Here is a 21807-nt window from a genome sequence, read left to right as displayed (position 1 = left end):
ATCAGCACACTTGGATATCTATGGCTGATAAATGCAAACGAGAATTTTTATTGGGTGGGGGGTGGGGGCGTTGAGTGCAAGTTGCCTTCGTTAGTTCATGCCCATTCCAGATAAGAGCTCTCTGAATTAAGGGGCTTTGGAGGCCATAAAGTGAAACTCCCTCTTTTCAACATAAGAGGAAGTGAGGCCCAGTTTGGGGCTAGCCGAGAGGCCTTGGCAAAATGGTCAGCCAGGCCCAGCAACTCCCTCTCCGGTTGTTTCCAGGGGCGGGGGGCGTTGCTCCCCCCACTGCCGCGCTAACAGTTTGCAGCCCAAGGACCCGCATTGGGTGTCCGCAGCGGTGCCTGAAGGGAGCGGGAGAGCAGTTCCGGGTGTGCCTCCTCCTGAGCGTAGCGGGCTGGGAGCCACCCACTTTCTCCCGCCTAGTGTCCCTAGTGTCGTGCGGGGTGGCTCAGCAAATGCAGGCGGGGTAAGGACACCCTGTCCACCCCAGGACCTGCGAGCCGGAAACGCTGTCACAAAGGGGGCGACGACACGTGTGGGTGCCTACCAGGCAGTGAGCCAGGGTTGCCGGAAGGACCGCCCACCGTCCTGGCCTCCAGGCCTATCGGGCTTCAGCCCGGACGCCCGGCTGGGAGGTGGAGGCCCGGGTCCATGTGACCGTTCTCCTGCAGTACGTACCTGCGGCCTTAACCCGCGCTCTACCGGACGCGGAGGGTCTCCTCAGGGCTTCCACTCTCACCCAGGGCCCGCGCTCGTGAGAAGCCCCCACTATCACCGCCACTGCGAGAGCCAGACCTTCGGCTCTTGAGGCCCCATCAGACCTCCACCCAGTCCTAGGGGCCTCGGGTGTCTGCAGTAGAGGAGCCTCATGAGGGTCCTCTGTCTGCTCAAGTGAGATCCCAGGTCCCTGAGTCTTCCCCGTCTCTCTCTCTCTCTCCTTAGGCCTTTTCCACCTGGTTCGGAGCCCTGCATAACCATGTCCATCCTCTATGTTTCCCCTCACCCCGATGCCTTCCCCAGCCTCCGAGTTCTCATCGCCGCGCGCTACGGGGAGGCTGGGGAGGGACCGAGCTGGGGAGGGGCCCATCCCCGTATCTGTCTCCAGCCGCCTCCGGCTAGCAGGACTCCCTTTCCCCCACCCCGTATGCCTGCCCTGGAGCAGGGGCCCGGTGGGCTCTGGGTCTGGGGGGCCACAGCTGTGGCCCAGCTGCTGTGGCCAGCAGGCCTGGGGGGTGCTGGGGGCAGCCGGGAAGCTGCCCTTGTCCAGCAGTGGGTCAGTTACGCGGACACGGAGCTGATACCAGCTGCCTGTGGGGCAACACTGCCCACCTTGGGACTGCGCAGCTCTGTCCAGGATCCCGAGGTAAGTAGAGAGAAGATGGGGAGGGCAAGATTTAGAAGAAGGAAGCAAGAGTTGGAATGGATAATGAAACAGGATAGTGTGTCGGGTGTGGAAAAGATTAATCAAGTCCCAGTTTGCCTCCTGGTAACTTCACTGAACCTTAGTCTTCCTTTGTCTAAGAAAACTTTAGTTTTTCTGTTGAGAACATGTTGAGATCAAAAGAAGTGTGCAGAATCCATAGTTTAGTGCCAGGCACTTTAAAGTGTTTGAATAAAAGTTTAGAGAGTCTAAAACTGATGGTAGAAGTTACTGTGAGTTGTAGGGAAAGACTGGGTGAAAGAGATGAAGAGAGGCAGGTAGGGCCAGGATAGATGAGGATACTGGGTGATGAGGAAGGAGAAGTGAAATGTGGGGAAGTAGGGAAAAGGAGAGATAACCACACCAGATTGTAACTAAGCCCTTCCAGAGTGGGGCTGTATCTCCTGGCCCTCATCACACATATATATTGAACACATGGTAGATACTTAAATATGTGGGGGGGGGGGGGTTGGGATTTTTATTTATTTTTAGAGAGAGGGGAAGGGGAGGAGAAAGAGAAGGAGAGAAACATCAATGTGTGGTTGCCTCTCATCTGGCCCCCATTGGGGACCTGGTCTGCAGCCCAGGCATGTGCCCTGACTGGGGATCGAACTGGCAACCCTTTGGTTCGTAGCCCACGCTCAATCCACTGAGCTACACCAGCCGGGAAGATACTTAGTATTTCTTAAATGAATGAAGGAAGGAATATGTGACTTAGACCCTGGCTGGCTCCCTCATATCCTGACTGCTATCTAAAATGAAGGTCCTCTCTCTGAAATATCCTGTCCCCCTTAGCCTGATTTTTCTTCATACTACTTTAGGAGAAAAAGTGTGGTAATATGTATTTACTCACTTGTCATGTCTCCCATTAGAATGTAAACTCCACCAGGTCAGGGGCCCCATCTGTTCAGGCACTCTCCTCATTCCTTACAGAAGTACCTGGCATGTATTAATTAGGTGTTCAATAAATGTTATCGACACAATTATTATATTGCCTCATGTTATCTTTAACTTCTTATACTTAATATATTCCATCTGATGCACAGTAAGTGTTTGGCAGGGCTTCTTTTTGTTATGATTGTTTCTAAGAAAATGAAACTGGCCTCAGAGGTCATGATTTGTGGGAGTGGAAGGAGGCCTAGCCCTGTCTCATCCTTTCTCCTTCCTGATAGGCTGCACTGGGGGCCCTGGGAAGGGCCTTGAGCCCCTTGGAAGAGTGGCTTCAGCTGCACACCTACCTGGCTGGGGAAGCTCCCACTTTGGCTGACCTAGCAGCTGTCACAGCCTTGCTGCTGCCTTTCCGATATGTGAGTCACTAGGACCTTGGGAAGAATGAGGGCGACTCCCCTCAGACCTCACTGTAAGGTTACTAAGGGTAACTGATTTCTTCTCCCCTTCCCAGGTGCTGGACCCCTCTGCCCGCCAGATCTGGGGTAATGTCACTCGCTGGTTTATCACCTGTGTCCAGCAGCCAGAATTCCGGGCTGTGCTGGGAGAGGTGGTTCTGTACTCAGGGGCCAGGCCTCTCTCCCAACAGCCAGGTAATGAAGGGTGAGGGTAGGCAAGAAAGGGTTCCTTGGGGTCTTCCATGCAGCTCACTTCCTTTTTTTTTCTCAGATTGACAGAATAACTGGGGCCAGGGTCTGCAGGAGGGCAAGGTGGGAGGACAGCATGGGGAAGCCCTTGGGCAGCTGAAAAAGCCCATTTGAGACACAGCAGCACATTCACAGAGGGCCCCCAGGAGGGGCTAAGTCTTCATTACTGTCTCTCACCAGGGCCTGATGTCACTGCACCTCCAAAGACTCCAGCTCAACTCAAGAAAGAGGCAAAGAAACGGGAGAAGCTAGAGAAATTTCAACAGAAGCAGAAGATCCAACAGCAACAACTACCCCCAGGGGAGGTGAGAGGCTGAGGGTGGAGCTGGACAGGACGTTGGTGCCATAGAGGTGGGAGGGCCCAGAGACTGATGTCTGGGCCTATATCTTTCCCTCCCAAGCAGAAGAAACCAAAACCAGAGAAGAGGGAGAAACGGGATCCTGGGGTCATTACCTATGACCTCCCAACCCCACCTGGGGAAAAGAAAGGTACTAGGAGGGGGAAGGGGGATTCCCACCCTTCAACTCTGTCCTCCTCCTCTACCCTCCTCAGCTGTTGCTGCTTCTGTTTTACCCTTTTCCTATTTTACCCTTGCTTCTACCACTTTACTTGTTGAAGATTTGCAGAGGTCCAGGCCCTTCTCTGCTGGCCCATCATCCCAGTCTCAGCTACACCCAGCCTCAGCACTGACCCCTGCCTTCCTCTCCCCCAGATGTCAGTGGCCCAATGCCTGACTCCTACAGCCCTCAGTATGTGGAGGCAGCCTGGTACCCTTGGTGGGAGCAACAGGGCTTCTTCAAGCCAGAATATGGAGTGAGTGGGCACTGTGCTCTAAGCCTGGAGGGGAAGGAAGCTAGGAGAGTTGACATGACACCTTTAGCATGTGCTGTTTCTTCCTCCCCCATAGCGTTCCAGTGTGTCAGCACCAAATCCACGGGGCATCTTCATGATATGCATCCCACCCCCAAACGTGACAGGCTCTCTTCACCTGGGCCACGCCCTCACGAATGCCATCCAGGACTCCCTTACCCGATGGTAAGCTCCTGCCCTCTCCCAGCTGGTTTCCTCTGCTTGCTTCCCTTTGGGGGCCCTCCAGCCTCTCCTTCCACGTTGGCCCTCAGCTCTGCCCCCTGGTGCTGGTCCACTTCTGTCCATTGTTCCTCTGTCCATCATTCCTCTGTGATCACTTAGTATCCTCCCATAGTAAAAATGATCAACACCCCAATTTGCAGACTCCCTTCTCTTCCTTCTAGAAATAACATTATTTGGAATTAAATAAGAAATATTTGAAATACTCTTACAAGAAATTTAAAGCTTCAAGTCTCCTTGACTGCTCCCCTCCAGACCTACTCCTTCCCAAGATTTTGCCTTTGTTATCACTTATGATGTGGATCTTTCTAGATCTCTCCTGTCTATTTACTTACATGTACGTGTTCCCATAGAAATTTATGGTTTTCCTTTTGGGGTTTTTCTTTTCTATCATGTTATTCTTCAACTTTCTTCTTACACTTAACAGTTTGTCTTAGAGATCTTTCCTTATGCTTATACAGAGACTGACTTCATTGTCTTTCATTGCTCTGTAGTTTTCCATAGTGTGAGTATACTGTAATGCAGTCACCTTTTTAAATTAACTGTTGTTTCTAGTTTTTCTCTGTTGAAAATCTTGCTGGAATGTACATGTCTGCACATACTTTTTCAAGCACATTTGAAAGGACTTCTCTAGCATTGCTACCAGGAAATGGAACTGCTAGATCAGAGGGGCATGCCTATATTAAGTATAAATAGAAACTGCCAAGTTGCCCTACAAAACAGCTTTACTCCTTTATACCTCCATGAATTCTCTGTGAGGGTATTCATTTTCCCAGGCCCTCACCAACTCTGGACATTATTTTCATTTTGCTAACCCTGATGGGCAGAAAAACGGCACCTCTGTAATTTCTGATTATGAGTGAGCTCTGCCTTTTCCTGTGTCCAGACTAGTCTGGTTTGTCCTTATGTGAACAGTCTGTACATACTTATTCTTTGCTCTCCTTTCTACTGATTCTTTGTTACTGTTTTTTTTTTCTTGGTTGGTTTGTTGGGTGATTCTTTACACATTCTGGGTGTTGTTTTGTTACATATTGTAAACATTTTCCTCTGTTCTAGCACTTGCTCCCCCCCCATCAGCCCACCCCACTGCCAATATTTTGATTAGTTAACAGATGTAAAGTTTAATATTCTGGGTGACAAGTTCCTTAAAAAAGTATTTTTTTAGCCCTGGCTGGCATAGCTCAATGGATTGAGCGCGGGCTGCGAACCAAAGCATCGCAGGTTCGATTCCCAGTCAGGGCACATGCCTGGGTTCCAGGCCACGGCCCCTAGCAACCACACATTGATCTTTCTCACTCTTTCTCTTTCTCCCTCCCTTTCCTCTCTAAAAATAAATGAATAAAATCTTAGAGTGGGGGAGAGTATTTTTTAAGACTTTATTTATTTATTTTCAGAGAGAGGGGAAGGGAGAGAAAGAGAGGGAGAGAAACATTGATGCATCAGAGATACATCAGTCAGTTGCCTCTTACACGTCCCCAACTGGGGACTGGGCCCACAACCCAGGCATGTGCCCTGACTGGGAATTGAACCTGTTACCCTTTGGTTTGCAGCCCACACTCAAGCCATTGAGCTATACCAGCCAGGACTATCACTTGCTTTTTAACTTCACTGAGATGTGTTAATGTTCTGAGGTTTTGTGTTTTGTTGTAGTCATTTCACTGATGTTCTTAGACTTTATCTTGTGTGCTTGGTTAAAGATGTCTCTCCCATCTCAAAGTGATACACATGTTCACCTATGTTATTGTCTTCGTTTTTTTAATTTTTGGAAATTATGTCATTTTCTGAGGCTTTTCTCATAGTTTGATTTTTTTTTTAAATATTTTGTTTACTTGTACAGAGAGGGGGAGGGAAGAAGAAAGAGAGGGAGAGAAACATCAGTTGGCGACCTCTCACACGTCCCCAACCAGGGACCTGGCCCGTCACTCAGGCATGTGCCCTGACTGGGAATCAAACCAGTGATCCTTTGGTTTACAGGCCAGCACTGAATCCACTGAGCCACACTAGCCAGGGTAGTTTTTATATATATGTGTATGCATATGTATACATGTACACACACACACAAATACACATAGATAGAGAAAGAGGAAGGTTTAATCTGACTAGAATTTACTTTTGGGAAATAGGGAGATTTCAATTAATTTGCTAGTATCTCAGACACATTTTTGAATTGTTTTTTCTTTCCATGTTGATACGAAGTGACACCTCTGAGCAATAATAAATTGGCTGGGATCTGTTTCCAGTCACTGTTTTGTTCCCTTTAGTCTCTAACTTTATTCCTATGTTATCATTTATTGTTTGAATAATCATAACTTTCTTGTAGGTTTTGCTATCTGATGGGTAGGAACCTCCTCTTCTTTTGCCAAATTGCTTTGACTCTCCTTGCAGATCTCCTCCCCCAGATTGTAATTTTAGAATCGGGGTCCCACTTCACTGCCATTTCCTTTCGTGAGTCCACTAACTTCCTGCCCAGAAGCCTCTTCTTCCTTAGGCACCAGGCTTTACCAGCACATTCACCTCCCATAGGCATCGCATGCGTGGGGAGACCACCCTGTGGAACCCTGGCTGTGACCACGCAGGCATTGCCACCCAGGTGGTGGTGGAAAAGAAGCTCTGGCGAGAGCAGGGACTAAACCGGCACCAGCTGGGCCGTGAGGCCTTTCTGCAGGAGGTCTGGAAATGGAAGGAGGAGTGAGTGTACAGCCGCCCTGCCTCCCTGTCCCCTGTCCACATAAGACCTCTGTCATGTGCGACCCTGGCTGTAGGGTTACACCCTCTCACAGAGGCTAAGGGTCAATGGCGTCAGGGCCCAGGTCAATTTCAGAAGATGAGTGATCCCCATCCTGCCCCATCAGCCACCCAGTGTCTCCCTGCAGCCTGGCCTTAATGCTGATCCACCTGCCTGTCTACTTCTAGGAAGGGGGACCGGATTTACCACCAGCTGCGGAAGCTTGGCAGCTCCTTGGATTGGGATCGAGCCTGTTTCACCATGGACCCTGTGAGTAAGAGGGGTCTCAGGGCTCAGATGGGATGGGGATGCTCCCTAGTGTAGCACCCACAGCCGAGAGAGCACATGCTGTGCCCTCCCCCAGGGATGAGCCCACACATAGGACGTCACTGAGGTCTCAGCTGCAAATGTCGTTTCTCACCCCATGTCATGACTCTTTGTGTTCCCTGTCACCAACTCTGGAGGCCCACATTCCTCCAGGTGGCATATGATAGGGCTTCACCTTCCCATAGAGCCTGAACTCCCCAAGATTCTCTGCACTGGCACCTGTCGCCAGCTGAATGGCTTCCCTGCCATCTCCAGTATCACCAGGCTTGTTGCTTGTCCTTGTGTTCCTGTAGTCTCTCTCTCCCCAGGGAAAGTACTTCTCTACCCCAGCCCTCGAAGGGGTCTGGGTGCTGGACAGTGGGCCTCCAGACAGGCCAGTCTCCCTTGACCCTGCTGCCTTGGAAAGTGTATGGGCCCCTAGGCTCATCCCTGACTCCCCTATTCCACTCTAGAAACTGTCAGCGGCTGTGACAGAGGCCTTCATCCGGCTCCATGAGGAAGGGGTCATCTACCGAAGTACCCGCCTTGTCAACTGGTCCTGCACCCTCAACTCTGCCATCTCTGACATCGAGGTGTGCCCTTGCCCCAGGCTCTCTCCAGCTCCACCCCAGGCCCCGGGTCCTGGGCCACTTTTCCTAATATCCGTTTCACAGGTGGATAAGAAGGAGCTGACAGGTCGCACCCTCCTCTCTGTGCCTGGCTACAAGGAAAAGGTGGAGTTTGGGGTCCTCATCTCCTTTGCTTACAAGGTCCAAGGCTCAGGTAGGAGCCAGGGGCACCAGGATCCTGGGCTGGGTGGGGTAGGAGGCAAGAAGAGGCCAGTGCTGAGATCACAAGGTCACCTGTCACTTCAGAGAGCGATGAGGAGGTGGTGGTGGCGACAACTCGGATCGAGACAATGCTGGGAGACGTGGCTGTAGCTGTGCACCCCAGAGATCCCAGATACCAGGTGTGGTGAGGCTGCTGCTGCAGTTGGGGAAGAAAACTGACTGAAGGGACCCCCAGCTGAGGAAAGGAAATTGGGTTAGAAAGTTATCTTAGAGTTCCTTTCTAACCCTGAAGTGAGCATTTGGGTGCTGGGACCGTTGGTCCTGGGTAGGAGGGAGTTGGGCCCAGCCCTTTGTGCAGTTTTGAGGTCTCCCTCTACTCCCAGCACCTGAAGGGAAAGAGCGTGATCCACCCATTCCTGTCTCGGAGCCTTCCCATCCTCTTTGATGATTTTGTGGACATGGAGTTTGGCACAGGTGAGCAAGGGACTGTCTTTCCTGTGAGGAGAGGAAGGCCCACAAGGCACATCCTTCCATCTGTCTTTTCTCAAGTAAAAGAAAATAAACTTCACCTAAACAGGGAGGGCTTGGGCTGGTTCTCAGGGGACTATCTTAGGAAAGTGGGTAATAGGTGGTTTGGGAGCCACGTCCGTGAGCAAAAGGGGGTGCGTGTGAGAAGGGACTCTACTGAGTCCCTCATGGCCCCGGCACTCCCATGTGACCCCAGGTGCAGTGAAGATCACCCCTGCTCATGACCAGAACGACTATGAGGTTGGACAGAGGCATGGGCTGGAGGCCATCAGCATCATGGACTCCCAAGGGGCCCTTATCAGCGTGCCCCCACCTTTCCTGGTGAGACTGCCTGGGTGTGGGGGCCAGGTCTGGAGGCAGAGGGGTACCTAGGCGTGGCCATACTGAGGCCTCTCTCCCACCCAGGGCATGCCCAGGTTTGAGGCCAGGAAGGCAGTGCTAGCAGCTCTGAAGGAGAGGGGACTATTCCGTGGCATTGAGGACAACCCCATGGTGGTACCACTTTGCAAGTGAGTGTGGGGGCCAGAGAAGGGCACTCCTCAGGGTGCTCCCCACCCAACCTCCACACCCATTTGTACCTGCAGTCGGTCCAAAGACGTGGTGGAGCCTCTGCTGCGACCACAGTGGTACGTGCGCTGTGGGGAGATGGCTCGGGCTGCCAGTGCTGCTGTGGCTCGAGGAGACCTCCGCATCCTGCCTGAGGCCCATCAGCGGACATGGCACGCCTGGATGGACAACATCCGGTGCGTCAGGCTCGATGTTGGGAGGGTGACTGGGTGAGGGACTGAGCTGGACACAGGCCAGGGTACCTCCTTACCCTGACTCTTCCTTTCTTACCATTGGCAGGGACTGGTGCATCTCCCGGCAGCTGTGGTGGGGCCATCGCATCCCAGCCTATTTTGTTACTGTCAATGACCCAGCCGTACCTCCTGGGGAGGTGAGAACCGGGCTGGAGTAGAAAGCCACACATCTGGGGGAGCCGTGGTTTGTTGGGTCTTGGGTGGGGGTGGGGGCAGGGCAGGGATGCCCACCTGGGTACTCACTTCACCTGTGGCAGGACCCTGACGGGCGGTACTGGGTGAGTGGGCGCAGCGAGGCCGAGGCCTGTGAGAAGGCAGCCAAGGAGTTTGGAGTGTCCCCTGACAAGATCAGTCTCCAGCAAGGCAAGGCCAGGGTGGGGGACACCTAGAGGGTGGAGGGCAGAGCTGGGCCTCTGATCCTCACCTCTGCCCCGTCTGACCTCTGATCTTTGGCTTCTTTCAGATGAGGATGTATTAGATACCTGGTTCTCCTCTGGCCTGTTTCCCTTTTCCATCCTGGGCTGGCCCAACCAGGTACGACTCTGAGGCCAGCCCAGGTTGTGTGTGGGGGTGGGGGGGTCTTGGAGGTGGGTGCTTGGCTCCCTATAACATCCTGTTCTGCCCCCAGTCAGAAGATCTGAGTGTGTTTTACCCGGGGACACTGTTGGAGACGGGCCATGATATCCTCTTCTTCTGGGTGGCCAGGATGGTCATGCTGGGCCTGAAGCTCACTGGCAGACTCCCCTTCAGAGAGGTGCGAAGCCTGCTGAGACCCCTCCCACAGTCCCCACCCTCAGCCACCCTCCTATGCTGTAGCTCAGACTCAGCATGTATGGGGCACAGGGCAGGGCCTGTGGACAGCTATGGTGGGTTTGTCAGGACTGAAAATGAGTCTAGGATCTGCTTAGTGATTCCTGTGCTTGGGCTTTCTAGAGGAGGCAGCACCTCTAAGTCCACAAAGGTGCTGAATGGGCTGTCAGGGACACCGTGGGACTTGAGGTTCAGAATGGGCAGACCAGATGCAGGGCCCTGGGAGAGCAGGGGGTCTGGCAGGGAGGTGAAGCCTCACAGGCCCCCATCCTGCCTCAGGTCTACCTCCATGCCATCGTGAGAGATGCACATGGCCGGAAGATGAGCAAGTCTCTGGGCAATGTCATCGACCCCCTGGACGTCATCCATGGAGTCTCCTTGCAGGTTGAGCTGGGTGCTGGGCCAGGCCATGGAGCGCTTTGGAGCTGTAGCCACGGCCTCCTGACCCCTCACACCTTACCCTCAGGGCCTCCATGACCAGTTACTGAAGAGCAACCTGGATCCCAGTGAAGTGGAAAGGGCTAAAGAAGGGCAGGTATGAATCAGGGCCAGGGCTGGGAAGTGGGCAGAGGGAAGGCGGGCCTGGCTCAGGACTCGGCCCCAACTCCTCCTGCAGAAGGCTGACTTCCCAGCGGGGATTCCCGAGTGTGGCACCGATGCCCTCCGCTTTGGACTGTGCGCCTATACATCCCAGGGTAGGGCCCCCAAATCTCTCGGCCATGTCCTTCCTCCTCCCATGAGGCCACCCCTCTCCTCTGCCCTCAGTGAGGGCTGGAAAGGGAGGTGCTGAGGACACACACTTCACCGCACCCAGGTCGTGACATCAACCTGGACGTGAACCGAATACTGGGGTACCGCCACTTCTGCAACAAGCTCTGGAATGCTACCAAGTTTGCCCTTCGTGGCCTTGGCAAGGGTTTCGTGCCCTCAACCACCTCTGAGGTGAGAACCTGGTAGGTGCGAGATGACCAGCACCCACAGGCTGGTCCCCCGCCACTCTGGCATCAAATGTGGCCCATGTGTCAGGGTTGCAGCCCCTGCCCCCATGCACCTCCATGTAGTGGGGCGGGGCGGGGCAGAGGGTTACAGAGAAAGCCCATTAGGCTCCTGGAATGCAGATTTGCCCATGGTTCCTGCCTCTGGGGTTCTGGCTCCCTCCTCTGGGTACCTGTGCCCCCTATATATGGTGGGCCTTGGCCGATGTACCCCTCTCCCCAAGCCTGTAGGCCATGAGAGCCTGGTGGACCGCTGGATCCGCAGTCGGCTGACTGAGGCTGTGAGGCTCAGCAACCAAGGTTTCCAGGCCTATGACTTCCCAGCTGTCACTACTGCCCAGTACAGCTTCTGGCTCTATGAGCTCTGTGATGTCTATCTGGTGAGGAGGGGCTGAGTGGGGCATGGGCAGCAGAGCCCTGGGCCTGCCTTTTCCAGTGGTTGGCCATGAGACCTGAGCCAGCATATCCCTCTCCCGGTTTCAACCTCAGCGAGGGCTGGAGGCTAGATTCTTTCTAGCCCTGAACCCTGTGCCTCCCCTCCCCTAGGAGTGCCTAAAGCCTGTGCTGAGTGGGGTGGACCAGGTGGCTGCCGAGTGTGCCCGCCAGACCCTCTATACCTGCCTGGACGTTGGCCTGAGACTACTGTCACCATTCATGCCCTTTGTGACAGAGGAGCTGTTCCAGAGGCTGCCCCGGCGAACACCACAGGCACCCCCTAGCCTCTGCGTTACCCCCTACCCGGAACCCTCAGAGGTATGGGGTTTGGCCTGGACAGGGCTGCAGCCTGCCCCCCACGTTTTCTTACCCTTTCCTTCACCCCACAGTGCTCCTGGAGGGACCTCGAGGCAGAAGCTGCCATGGAGCTGGCCCTGAGCATCACTCGAGCTGTACGCTCCCTCCGTGCCGACTACAACCTCATCCGGATCTGGCCCGACTGTGAGCCTCAGGGGCCTATATCTACCCTGTCCCACTGTCCCCATGCCCACTCTCTAGTATGGCTGCCTCACCTTCCTTCCTATCCTGGCAGGTTTCCTGGAAGTGGCTGATGAGGCCACAGGTGCCCTGGCATCAGCAGTGTCAGGCTACGTGCAGGCGCTGGCCAGCACAGGTGTGGTGGCTGTCCTGGCACTGGGGGCTCCCGCACCCCAGGGTTGTGCTGTGGCCCTGGCCTCTGATCGCTGCTCCGTCCATCTGCAGCTGCAGGGGCTGGTAGACCCGGCCCGGGAGCTGGGCAAGCTGCAGGCCAAGCGTGGTGAGGCGCAGCGGCAGGCCCAGCGTCTGCGAGAGCGCCGCGCCACTGTGGGCTACCCAGTCAAGGTGCCCGCCAAAGTCCAGGAGGCAGACAAAGCCAAGGTGTGTGGTGGGGGTTGGGGCGTTCTCTTTCCCATTCCCCACACCTCACACCCGGTCCTGTGGCTGCACTCTGCTCAGCCCTGAGCAGTCCATGGGGGAGCTTGGAGCCCAGGCCCCTTAAGCAGGTGGGCAGGAGGCACAACAGGGTGAAGATGGAGGCAAACCTAGAACCAGGCACCCTGCTTCCCAGCCAGACCCCTCGCGGCCCACCCAATGTAGCTTCCCACATGCCTGGGCTGGGCTCAGAGCACAGAGAGCCAGGGAGCCCTCCAGGCAGGAGTACTGGGTAGACTACACCAAGGCCGATGAAGCAGTTGTGGGGTCCAGAGGCACCACTCGCTGCGTTCTCCTAGTAGCCTTCTCCGGGCAGGCAGGATTACTCTGGCCATTTTACAAAGGAAGGCTAAATGCCTGTCTAGGAACCTGTGTTCCTAAACTCTGTTTTGCCCCTCGGGTAGGGGTTGGGGCTGAGCCTTTGGGGGCAGGGTCCTTTGTTCTTGGGGACTGACCACTCTGGGAAAAGGCAAGACCCAAAAGTCCAGGGATGGTGAAGGAGAAGGGTGGTGCTGGTGAGGAGACTGCTGAGAATTTAGGGGACTTGCAGCCAAGCATATGGTCACCTAACTACTTCCTGTCTGTGACCCTCACCTGTCTTTCCAACTCTGACCCCTCTGCCTTCATGGGCATTTGGGCCTCTTCTCTTGGGCCTGAGTCATCACTACCCATCACCCCTTGTTCCACCCCCAGCTCCAACAGACAGAAGCAGAGCTTAGGAAGATGGACGAGGCCATCGCCCTATTTCAGAAGATGCTGTGATACACCAACTCCAACCCTTATAACCCCCAGTGGTCCACCAGGGGGGTGGCAGCAATAAATATTTTGCCAAAAAACCATCTCTCGTCTTTATGTGTGGTAGGGCTAGGAAAGGGGTGCTGAGAGGCTGGGTTTCTGAATCCTCAAAGGCTGCAGGCTGGGCAAGGTGCCAGGTCCTGGTGGGCAGAGGTGTACCAGCCTGGGCTTGGCCCCGGCACTGAGCCAGGCCTGAGTCACTGCTGCCTGCTCCCTTCCTTCTGGCTGTCATTCACCTCCCAACTTGAGCCAAGGAAGCCCTGCCCTGGTACTGGCCGCTGCTGTGTCTTTGGGGCCAGCATGAGTACAGGGGTGTGGGGCGGGGGATGTTGCAGCCCTGCGGCACCCTGCTGGGCCTCCTTCCTCCTTCCTCCTTCCTCCGTCCTCCTCCCCTTGAGTCCCACTTAGGTTAATTAGAACTCTGGTGCTCTGTGACACCATACCTGGCAGCCCTGCCTGGAGACCTAGCCACCAGGAAGGAGAAACTTCTGTGCTAGGGTGGGGGTGGGTACTGGGGGAGCAGCCTGGGGCCCCTCCTGCAGGTGTAAGTCCCAAGTAGTCAGATAAGGCCCTCAGGTTGTCTGGGCGGATGGGGAGGGCAGGAAGCTGGTCTGGAGCAGCTAAGGTGCTTGAGATAAAGTAGAAGGGGCCCTAGCAGGTGCCCATGGACACAGAGCTGGGACTGCCCTGGAATTGCTCCTTCCTCCTCCCTTGAGCGCCTTCTGTCCCTCCGGTCCATGTCCCATTATGCATCGCACCTGGGCCCTCAGTGCTGCTGCTGCTGCTGCTGCAGTTGCTGCCCCCACTCCCATCATCTGCCTTCTTTGCCAACATCTGGAGCCTCCTGGCCGCCCCTGGCTCCACTCAGGACCTGACTGAGGAGACAGCTCTCAATGTCTCTCTGCAGCTCTTTCTGGAACAGCTGTCCCCAGGCTGGCCCCCACTTCGTCTTGAGGATTTCCTAGTGAGTATCCCTGGGTCCCATCACATCTCAGCCGAATCCCTTGGGGGTCCTGGGACCACTGCTCCTTGAGGGTCCTGCTTGCCAAAAGAAGGCACCCTCTTTCCCCTCCCTGCCTCACCTCTACCCCCTGCAGCAACAACACCCAGGAACCCTGGTCCTGAAATCGGGAATCCCTTCCCCTTAAAAAGGTCCAGAATTACCTCTTATAAGGTGAACCCCCTTCGCCATTCCTTCCACACCCAGACTTGAGTGCCAGTTGCTGAGGAAACATGGGCAATGGCCGAATCCAAGAGGCTTCCCTGGAGACCCTATTCTTTCCCACTCCCCCAGGGCCACACCCTCCTCACCAATGATGTCTCCTGCTGTGAACCTGGGTCCTCTTCCTGGCAATTCCAAGCAGCCTCAAGTGAGGTGTTTCATGCCAGTGCAGCCCAGGACTTCCTGCCAACTTTCAGGAATGACCCTGACCTGCACTTTGATGCTGAGCAGTCGGGCCAGGGGCACACACCTGGTTGGGCTCCGTAGGAGACCCTGGTGGTGGCTCTTGGCCACACCCAGCCTGCCAGCGCCTTGGGGCAGCTCTCCATGCCTTGCAGGTAAGAAAAAAGATGGGGTAATGGTCAGAGGGGTCTTCACTGTCTTGTCTCCCAGTTGGCGCCTTCATGACCTTGCCTCTAGAAGGGGCTGGAGCACTGCTTGCTAAGCCCCCAAGGCTACTCCATAGTCCCCACCTCCACAATGGCAGCACTTCCTATGGGAACAGCCAGAAGCCAACTGCACTGGAGACCACTGAGGGCAACAGGCAGGCCCTGAGATCAGAAGTGGGCCTAGGTAGCCACTGAAGGACCTTTGGTTGGGCTCTGAGTGAGATGGAAGGAAATGAGGTGAGACCCACCCCCCTCAGTAAAGCTCTGGTCTGGGCAACAGGGCTGGGTGGAGCCGGTAGAGTAGGGGGGGGCCTTGGGGTGTCTGACAGGAGTAGCAGGGGAGGGAGGAAGGTTTTCAGGTGGGGAATGAAGGAGTGGAGAGTTAGGGCTGGAGGCCATGAGAACAGAGAGTGCCATGTTCTCTTTCCCTCCTTTTCCTGGGACCGGGGATTTCTGTAGTCACAGCAGCTGGGCGGAACTAGGGCAGCAGCAGCCACACCCTTACCTCCTCCGGCCACAGCAAGAGCTGCTGAGCCTGACACAAGGTGCAGCCACAAGGCCGTGACCCCAGTGGTTAGGGAGGAGCCCTCAGAGCCGCCTCTTTTCAATCCACCCAGCCACCATGGCACATCCCGAGGCCACACTGGGTGTCACATCACTTCATCTCTGGAATGACCTGTGAGGCTTCCCAGTTTAACCAAAGGCCAGGTCAGTTAGGAGGCTTCCCTAAAGTCACACAAGGAAGGACAGAGCTAGGACCAGGTCTGCAGACCTCATGGAGTTCTCTGTCTTTCACATGGCTTCCTCCCCACCACTGGATCCCATGGGACTTGCTCTCACAGTCCCCTCAACCTCCACACTAAACAGCAACCGCAAGCTGCCTCCTGTCCATGATAAGTGCACTTGCTGGTCACAGCTCACAGAGGGCACAGTCCCTGTAGGGCTGACTCCCACACTGCTAGCTTTTCTAGCACAGTCCCAGTCTCAGATATTCAGTCTTACCACCAGCCTCTGAACTCCAGGAAGCCTAGAAGTGTACCTATGAAACCTCCCTGTGGGCTTTCACCCTATTCTAGCTGGGAGGAAGAGCTGAAGAAGTTTGGGTGGATGGGGATAAGGGCTGGGCAGCAGAATCTTGGGTTCTAGATGTCTGCCCTCTCTCCACAGTGGGAGATCTTACCTGCTCTGATTGTGAGGGGCTGAGCTGCCCCAGAAATTTGCTGGGTTTCACACTCAGCTCTGGCTACTTTGGAACTCATCCCTACAAGTCTTCAGGTACCAGATAGGGAAGCCCTCAGAAGGAAGGGGAGACAGTCACCTCCTTTCCCCTGACCCAGTCCCCTAGGATCTCAGTCCTTTAGGTCCTTGCCCCACTTCCTATAAGAAGGAGAGGACATTGGGAACTGGGTGGGTGGGTACAGGCCCACTGAGGTGGCTATGACTTGTTGGGGGAGGGATGGAAAGCAGCTTCTCACCTAATAAGACTTCTCCATTGCCCAATGGCAGCTTTTGGGGACTGACTAGAGGGCTCACGGGATCCACCACGTGCTGTGTGACTGACCCCTCCAGACTGGCCCTCCACAAAATGTCTTTACTTCCTGCTGATCCTTTGCGGAGCAGAGAGAGAGTTAGGCCAGGTCAGACCCCATTTTCTTAAGAGGCAGTGAGTTTTTTACTTCTGCCCTCCAGGTACCTTTCCCAGCCCAGGAAAATGTAGCCCAGGAAGATGACCCAGGAAAATGGGGGCCGTCTTGACCAGAGCAGTTCCCAGCTACCACAGAGAGGCATCAGCAAGGACAGCACAGCCCTGGGCTTCTCCGCCTACCACATGCTCCACCTCCAGGCTGCAAAACTGGCCCTTCTGGCCTCCATCCAGGCCTTTAGCCTCCTGTGAAGATGCCTGGGACACAGGACTTTCTCCAGGTGAGTGGCCTCCTGGAGATGGGCTCACTAGGTGCTCCTCAGGGAGCTGAGAAACCAGGAGCTGGGGACAAGTATGCAGACCCTTCACTGGGGCTCCCCCAGGCTGTTGGACATCATCCCAGCCTCCAGCCTCCAGCCTCAGTTTTGCCCTGGACACCACGGGCAGTATGGGCAAGGAAATCACCGCTGCCAAAATCCAGGCTCACTACATTGTGGAGCAACAACAGGGCAGCCCCATGGAGCCTGCCCACTATGTCCTGGTGCCTTTCCATGACACAGGTAACTGTGGTCTGGTCTGGCCGGGATAGCGGAGGAAAGGCAAGTCCAAGGCAAGGGATTAATGCCACTGGTAGGCAGTGGGCCTGAGAGAGCCTTTCCCAGGCACCTGTGTGTATACAGGAAGCAATCGGGCACTTCTTCCACTGCTTCTGAAAAGGCACCAGTTCACGTCTGAATTTCATCATGACCCATGCTTAGGTGGGTAGCCTCTGCTGTCTTTGGCTTCAGTTCTAATGAGTCATTTTCAATTCTCTCTACTTCTCATAGACAGAGGTTGGGGCAAAAATAGGGGTTTGGTGGGTCCAGGCCTCTGCAAAGTGTCTGAGACAGATACTTACATGGTATTCCTTTTCCTAATTGGAAATCAGACAATCTAGCCTGGGTCAACCAGTCTTACTGTGTGTCCTTAGGTCGACCATATAACTTCTCTTTGCCTCAATTTTGTCATCCACAAAATGGATCACTACTAGCTTTATCCTGTCTATCTCCCAGGGCTGAAATGATCATCAGACAAAATGCCTGTAGGACTGAGAATTCCCTCAGGGCAGGGTTTGAGTCCAACTTGTCTGCATAAATCTCATAGTAGCTGGCATAGGATAGGGGCTTATCATATATTTGATGAAGGTATGAGTAAATGAATAATGAAGAATTCAGCCACTTATGCCCCCTGGCTAGTATAGGTCAGTGGATTGAGCGTGGGCCTGGGAACCAAAGGTTTGCAGGTTCAATTCCCAGTCAGAGCACATGCCTGGGTTGCAGGCCAGGTCCCCATTGGGGGCCCTGTGAGAGACAGCCACACACTGATATTTCTCTCCCTCTCTTTCTCCCTCCCTTCCCCTCTCTCTAAAAATAAATAAATAAAAATCGTAAAAAAAAAAAAGAGAATTCAGTCACTTATGTGTCCAGGCACTCTTCTAAGATTTACAAAGCCGACTCTTTTAGTCTCCCCAATTCCCCTCTGAGGTAAGTACTATTATTTTTCTGTCTTCTCTGATAAGGAAACAGAGGCCCCAGTTGTTTTTATACACTTACACACATTCCCAAAAGGACCCAGGTACTGCTGCAATTCTGTTAAGGACATGAGATCCACTTTCCCACTAGAAGTACCTAGCCTCTGCCCTGCCTGTATAAAGGGAATATAAGGGAATATCGCTATTTCAGTACTTGTGCAGCCCAAGAGTACAGCAAGCCTCTTGACTGGGGAAGAATGAGGGGAGCCCTCTCCTCATGCATCTCAACCTCCTTTCCTCCTCCCCAGTGTTCGGCCCCTGTCTTTACAAACAGTGACCCTGATAGGTTCTGGCAGAACCCAGTGAGATCCAAGCCTTGGGGGTGTGGAGATGAGCCTGAGAGCCTGAGATGTGCCTGTCAGTCCTGGAGGTTTGCCCTCGCCCCGTCCCTTCTCCACTCCCCTTTCCAGGCGCTACCACTGCGGAGAGCTAGAGCCTTCCTGGGGCCCCACCCCTGTCCACCTTCAGAGCCTGGTCCCACTAGCTTCACTCAAGGGCCACATTGCCTCCTCTGCCCCACCCTCGATCAGCCCATTCCTGCTGCTGCTATTTTCACACCAGTCCTTTCCCTCCCTGCCAGCTGGCCCTGCTGCACACACCTCCACTCTCAGACATCTTTGTCTTCACTGGTACCTCCCCCGCAGATAACCTTTCTCACCAACCGGGCGGAGTCCCTGACTCGGAGCGACACTGAAGAGTTAGTATAGCCTGTGGGAGACCTAGTGTTAGCCACCCAGGGATGCAGGAGGCCCTGTGACAACCATCTCATAACAAGGGCCCCACCACACAATGGTGGTTAAACAAGCCTTGGCATGGGTGGGAGAAGAGTACAGCAAGCTTAACATTTCCCGATCCTTTTCACAATACTAAAAGTGGGAGGCCTATCCTTAGTGATGCTGAATTTGTATTTGAACCTGCCCCCAAGAAACCATTTGAAGAACTGGAGATCTAGTTGCCAATAAACCACTCTGTGGATGTCATATTGTAACAGTGACAAGGGAGTGGCAATGACTAACTGAAGGCCAGGGGTTGTGTCATTAGAAGAGCCTGTGTAGCCAGAGGGTAGACGGAGACCTTACCACTCATGGCGAGCTCCGTGGAAAGCTGGAGCACAGGAGATCCTCACTTGTAATGGTAGATGGCACTTGGGCACCTCAAGTACTGACCCCCCTCCTGGGCACAGGTAATATTCCTGGTGACTGAAGACCCAATTATGGGGTCAGGGCTGAGCTTGTTGTGAGGTCTTGTCCCCTCTGCGTTTTTGAGCCATATGGCGTGGTAGACCTGTCCCCTGGAGGAGAGGTGATCTTCACCAAAGTTCAGCACATTCGAGATGTGGCAGCTGTTTGGGGGGACAGCATGGCTGACCTGGTAAGTGTAGGGCACAGAGGGACCCTACACTGCTTTCAGCTCAGAACTAAGGGGATGAGTGACACTGCATTCCTTTCTCACAGAAGGAGGGGAGTGGCTCCCACTGCTGTATTGCCAGAAGGGTACGAGGGGGAGTACTGCCCCCCTCCCCCAACCTTGGGCTCCGATTTTCTGTCCTCAGGGCCACCACAGGAAGTCCTGCTGCCTTTTAAGGTGGGGGAACAAGAAGTGACTGACTCATCCTTAACCCCTCACCTCCAAATTTGTCATTGACTATAATTTCATCCCTGGTGTTATGCCCCTCTCTTACTGGTATCCCTTTTCCAGATGTGACAGTTTCTTTCTGTCGCCACCTTTCTCCTATCTGTTCCCACCTCATTCCATGCCCTACCTTCTCCCCATATTCTGGTCTTGCCCATCCTTGCCCCCTGGCACCTCCAGCTGTGGTGCTTGGGAGGCCACTGTATTCAGTGTGGATGGACTGCTCCAGAGGGCCTCAGTCTGGATCCATGGGGAGGCCAGCAGCTTCTGAATCAGGAACCACGCAGGTACTTCCACATGTGTGCCTCAAGGCAGAGAGAAGAACTGAGAATGGAGAACGTGGAGTAATGTACTAAGGGAAAGAAATTGTTTCATGTGACAATCTCTTGCTCCCCATTCCCACCCAGGGGTTTCCCAGGGCCAGGAGGAAGTCCAGGGGTCTCTAGGTCACACCTGCTGCTTTGGGAAGCTCTGGATGGTGACCATGAATGATCCCATAGACAAGGACCTGGGAGATCCAGGTCACAGCTGAGGGCACCCCCAGGCGAGTACAAGGTAAGGATGGAGATATTCCTGAGAAGGAGTGGGAAGAGGAGGAGAGGGGAGGGGGGGTTGCAGAGCCCAGAGAGCCATGTCAGTCACATTCATCTGGGGAAGGTCTCTGACTGCCTTCACCTCCCTCACCTCAGCCCGTCTTGGACTTTGGGATCCCAATGGAGAATGGCTCCCACCCAGACCTCTACCCCCCGACTCAGCCAGTTGCAGGCACATCTATTCCCCCCAACCCCGATTTGTCCATTGGTTTTATATTTATAAATTCTATATATATTTAACTTTCTATTGAGTTGTAATTTACATATTTTATATAAATGTGCACTGAACTTAAGTGCGCAGCTGGATGGATTTCATACAATATACCCATGTAACCATCACTCAGTTCAAGATTTAGAAGACTTCCAGCCTCCCAGAACTCCCTTCTGACCCTTCTCAACAACAGTCGCCAGAGGTAACCCCTTTTCCCTATTCCTACTCCCCAGAAGGATCCCCTGTTCTGAAAGCCATTCATTCCATTCTTTTCTCTTTGTCTCCGAATCTCATGTAGAGCTCTGTTCTCCCGCCCCTCCCCTGCCCCGGGTCTCCAGACCTCACAGCTGGTAGAAGTGACAGGGTTGGACTCCAGAGGTCACCCCAGTCTTCCTCTGCCTCACATCTCCCACGTCATCCTTCGATGGGTCCCCGGGGTGCTGAGCTGGGCCAAGTGCCTTTGGAGGCCAAGGAAGCCCATGAGCCAGGTCTTGTCACAGCCTCGCTTCCCCCCACGCTTCTGGCTACCCCCAAGTCCTTCTCTGGAGCTGACTGCCCAGGAGGAAGGAGGGGCATCCTGCACCCAGTTGCCCCTCAGCCCGGCAATGTGGTCCCGGCCCTTTGGGAGGTGAGGCGCTTGGGGAAGGTGGTCTGGGGCTAGAGAGACCTGGGACGTCCCCTCCCCTGACCTGCCCACCTCCAGTTTCCTGGCCGGGGGCGGCAAGGCGCATCTCCCCAAACCCACTCGTCAGCCCTTTGCATGGCCAGCTTCTCTGGCCCTCAGGATCTTGACACTGGAGCATCTGTCAACTTCAGCTTCCCTCTCACTTCCAACCTCTCCACGTGAAGCTTCTGAACCCTTCTGCTTCTTTCTGTTCCCACACGTCCAACTGGCCCTCAGATTCTCCTCTGCCCTCCCCGCTGGGCTCTGTTCCTTGACTGTTCAGTGCCTGGGCTTCAGATGGCTGTCTCTATGCACCCAACAGGGTTTCTCGGGAAATGAATAAATCCGCCTGGGGGTGCCTAGGCTGGAGATTTTCTTTCTCATGCACTTGTCCCTTCTCTTAACAAGATTGAGATAGAGGGTAATAGATTTTCCCACAATGCACTTTCCCTAACCCTAGGGAACCAAACCGAAGACTCATTGTTTGAGAAAGTTGCTTTCTATTTCTCTGTAGCATCTTTATTCCACTATTTGTTCTTGCTCTTCCAAGCTCAAGTAGAGGAGAAGATATATGGGGAAGAGACAAAGGTAGGGAGGGGGGTGAAAGGGTACCAGAAAG

General features: G+C 54.2%; 2 protein-coding genes across 8 annotated transcripts; both read left to right on the top strand.

Moving 5' to 3' along the window:
- Positions 1-364: 364 nt before the first annotated feature.
- On the top strand, positions 365-13309 carry VARS1 (valyl-tRNA synthetase 1). 7 transcript variants are annotated; one of them, XR_003684379.2, is made up of 31 exons: positions 532-673; positions 946-1366; positions 2596-2730; positions 2826-2964; positions 3199-3323; positions 3423-3507; positions 3732-3832; positions 3927-4054; positions 6632-6796; positions 7022-7103; positions 7613-7732; positions 7814-7922; positions 8015-8109; positions 8314-8404; positions 8655-8779; positions 8864-8967; positions 9043-9201; positions 9305-9395; positions 9516-9621; positions 9722-9792; positions 9887-10012; positions 10348-10452; positions 10535-10603; positions 10685-10763; positions 10883-11010; positions 11288-11443; positions 11610-11816; positions 11888-11999; positions 12091-12171; positions 12261-12416; positions 13164-13309. XR_003684379.2 is itself a non-coding variant. In XM_028508831.1 (30 exons), exons 2-30 carry the CDS (start codon positions 980-982, stop codon positions 13230-13232), a joined length of 3795 nt encoding a protein of 1264 aa, XP_028364632.1. In that variant the 5' UTR covers positions 365-673; positions 946-979; the 3' UTR covers positions 13233-13309. The 7 variants fall into 7 exon arrangements, 4 of the variants coding, with proteins under 4 accessions (XP_028364632.1, XP_035879729.1, XP_035879728.1 ...); XM_028508831.1 differs by having other exon boundaries at positions 365-673; positions 12091-12416; XM_036023836.1 differs by having other exon boundaries at positions 3420-3507; positions 12091-12416.
- Positions 13310-13565: 256 nt separating this feature from the next.
- Positions 13566-21402, top strand: VWA7 (von Willebrand factor A domain containing 7). The gene is given in 26 exon segments (XM_036022585.1): positions 13566-13569; positions 13982-14229; positions 14560-14782; positions 14785-14829; positions 15323-15421; positions 16044-16151; positions 16264-16283; positions 16594-16799; positions 16902-16920; positions 16922-17092; positions 18337-18385; positions 18388-18458; positions 18669-18734; positions 18736-18778; positions 19264-19304; positions 19306-19347; positions 19349-19463; positions 19880-19918; positions 19921-20007; positions 20128-20218; positions 20220-20275; positions 20341-20357; positions 20410-20482; positions 20852-20956; positions 20959-21170; positions 21228-21402. Coding segments are annotated over 26 exon segments (2394 nt in total). The 3' UTR covers positions 21372-21402.
- Positions 21403-21807: the final 405 nt, after the last annotated feature.

Source organism: Phyllostomus discolor, chromosome 4 (assembly GCF_004126475.2).
Source record: "Phyllostomus discolor isolate MPI-MPIP mPhyDis1 chromosome 4, mPhyDis1.pri.v3, whole genome shotgun sequence".
Classification (NCBI taxonomy): domain Eukaryota; kingdom Metazoa; phylum Chordata; class Mammalia; order Chiroptera; family Phyllostomidae; genus Phyllostomus; species Phyllostomus discolor.
Note: the sequence above shows the minus strand (reverse complement) of the source record. Positions and strands in the feature narration are given on the sequence as shown.

Coding starts and splice junctions, on each gene's coding strand:
- VARS1 (XM_036023836.1), top strand. CDS start 980: ATGTCCATCCTCTATGTTTCCCCTCACCCCGATGCCTTCCCCAGCCTC. Junction 4,055..6,631: donor CAGGACTCCCTTACCCGATG/GTAAGCTCCTGC, acceptor CACCTCCCATAG/GCATCGCATGCGTGGGGAGA. Junction 8,968..9,042: donor ATGGTGGTACCACTTTGCAA/GTGAGTGTGGGG, acceptor TTGTACCTGCAG/TCGGTCCAAAGACGTGGTGG.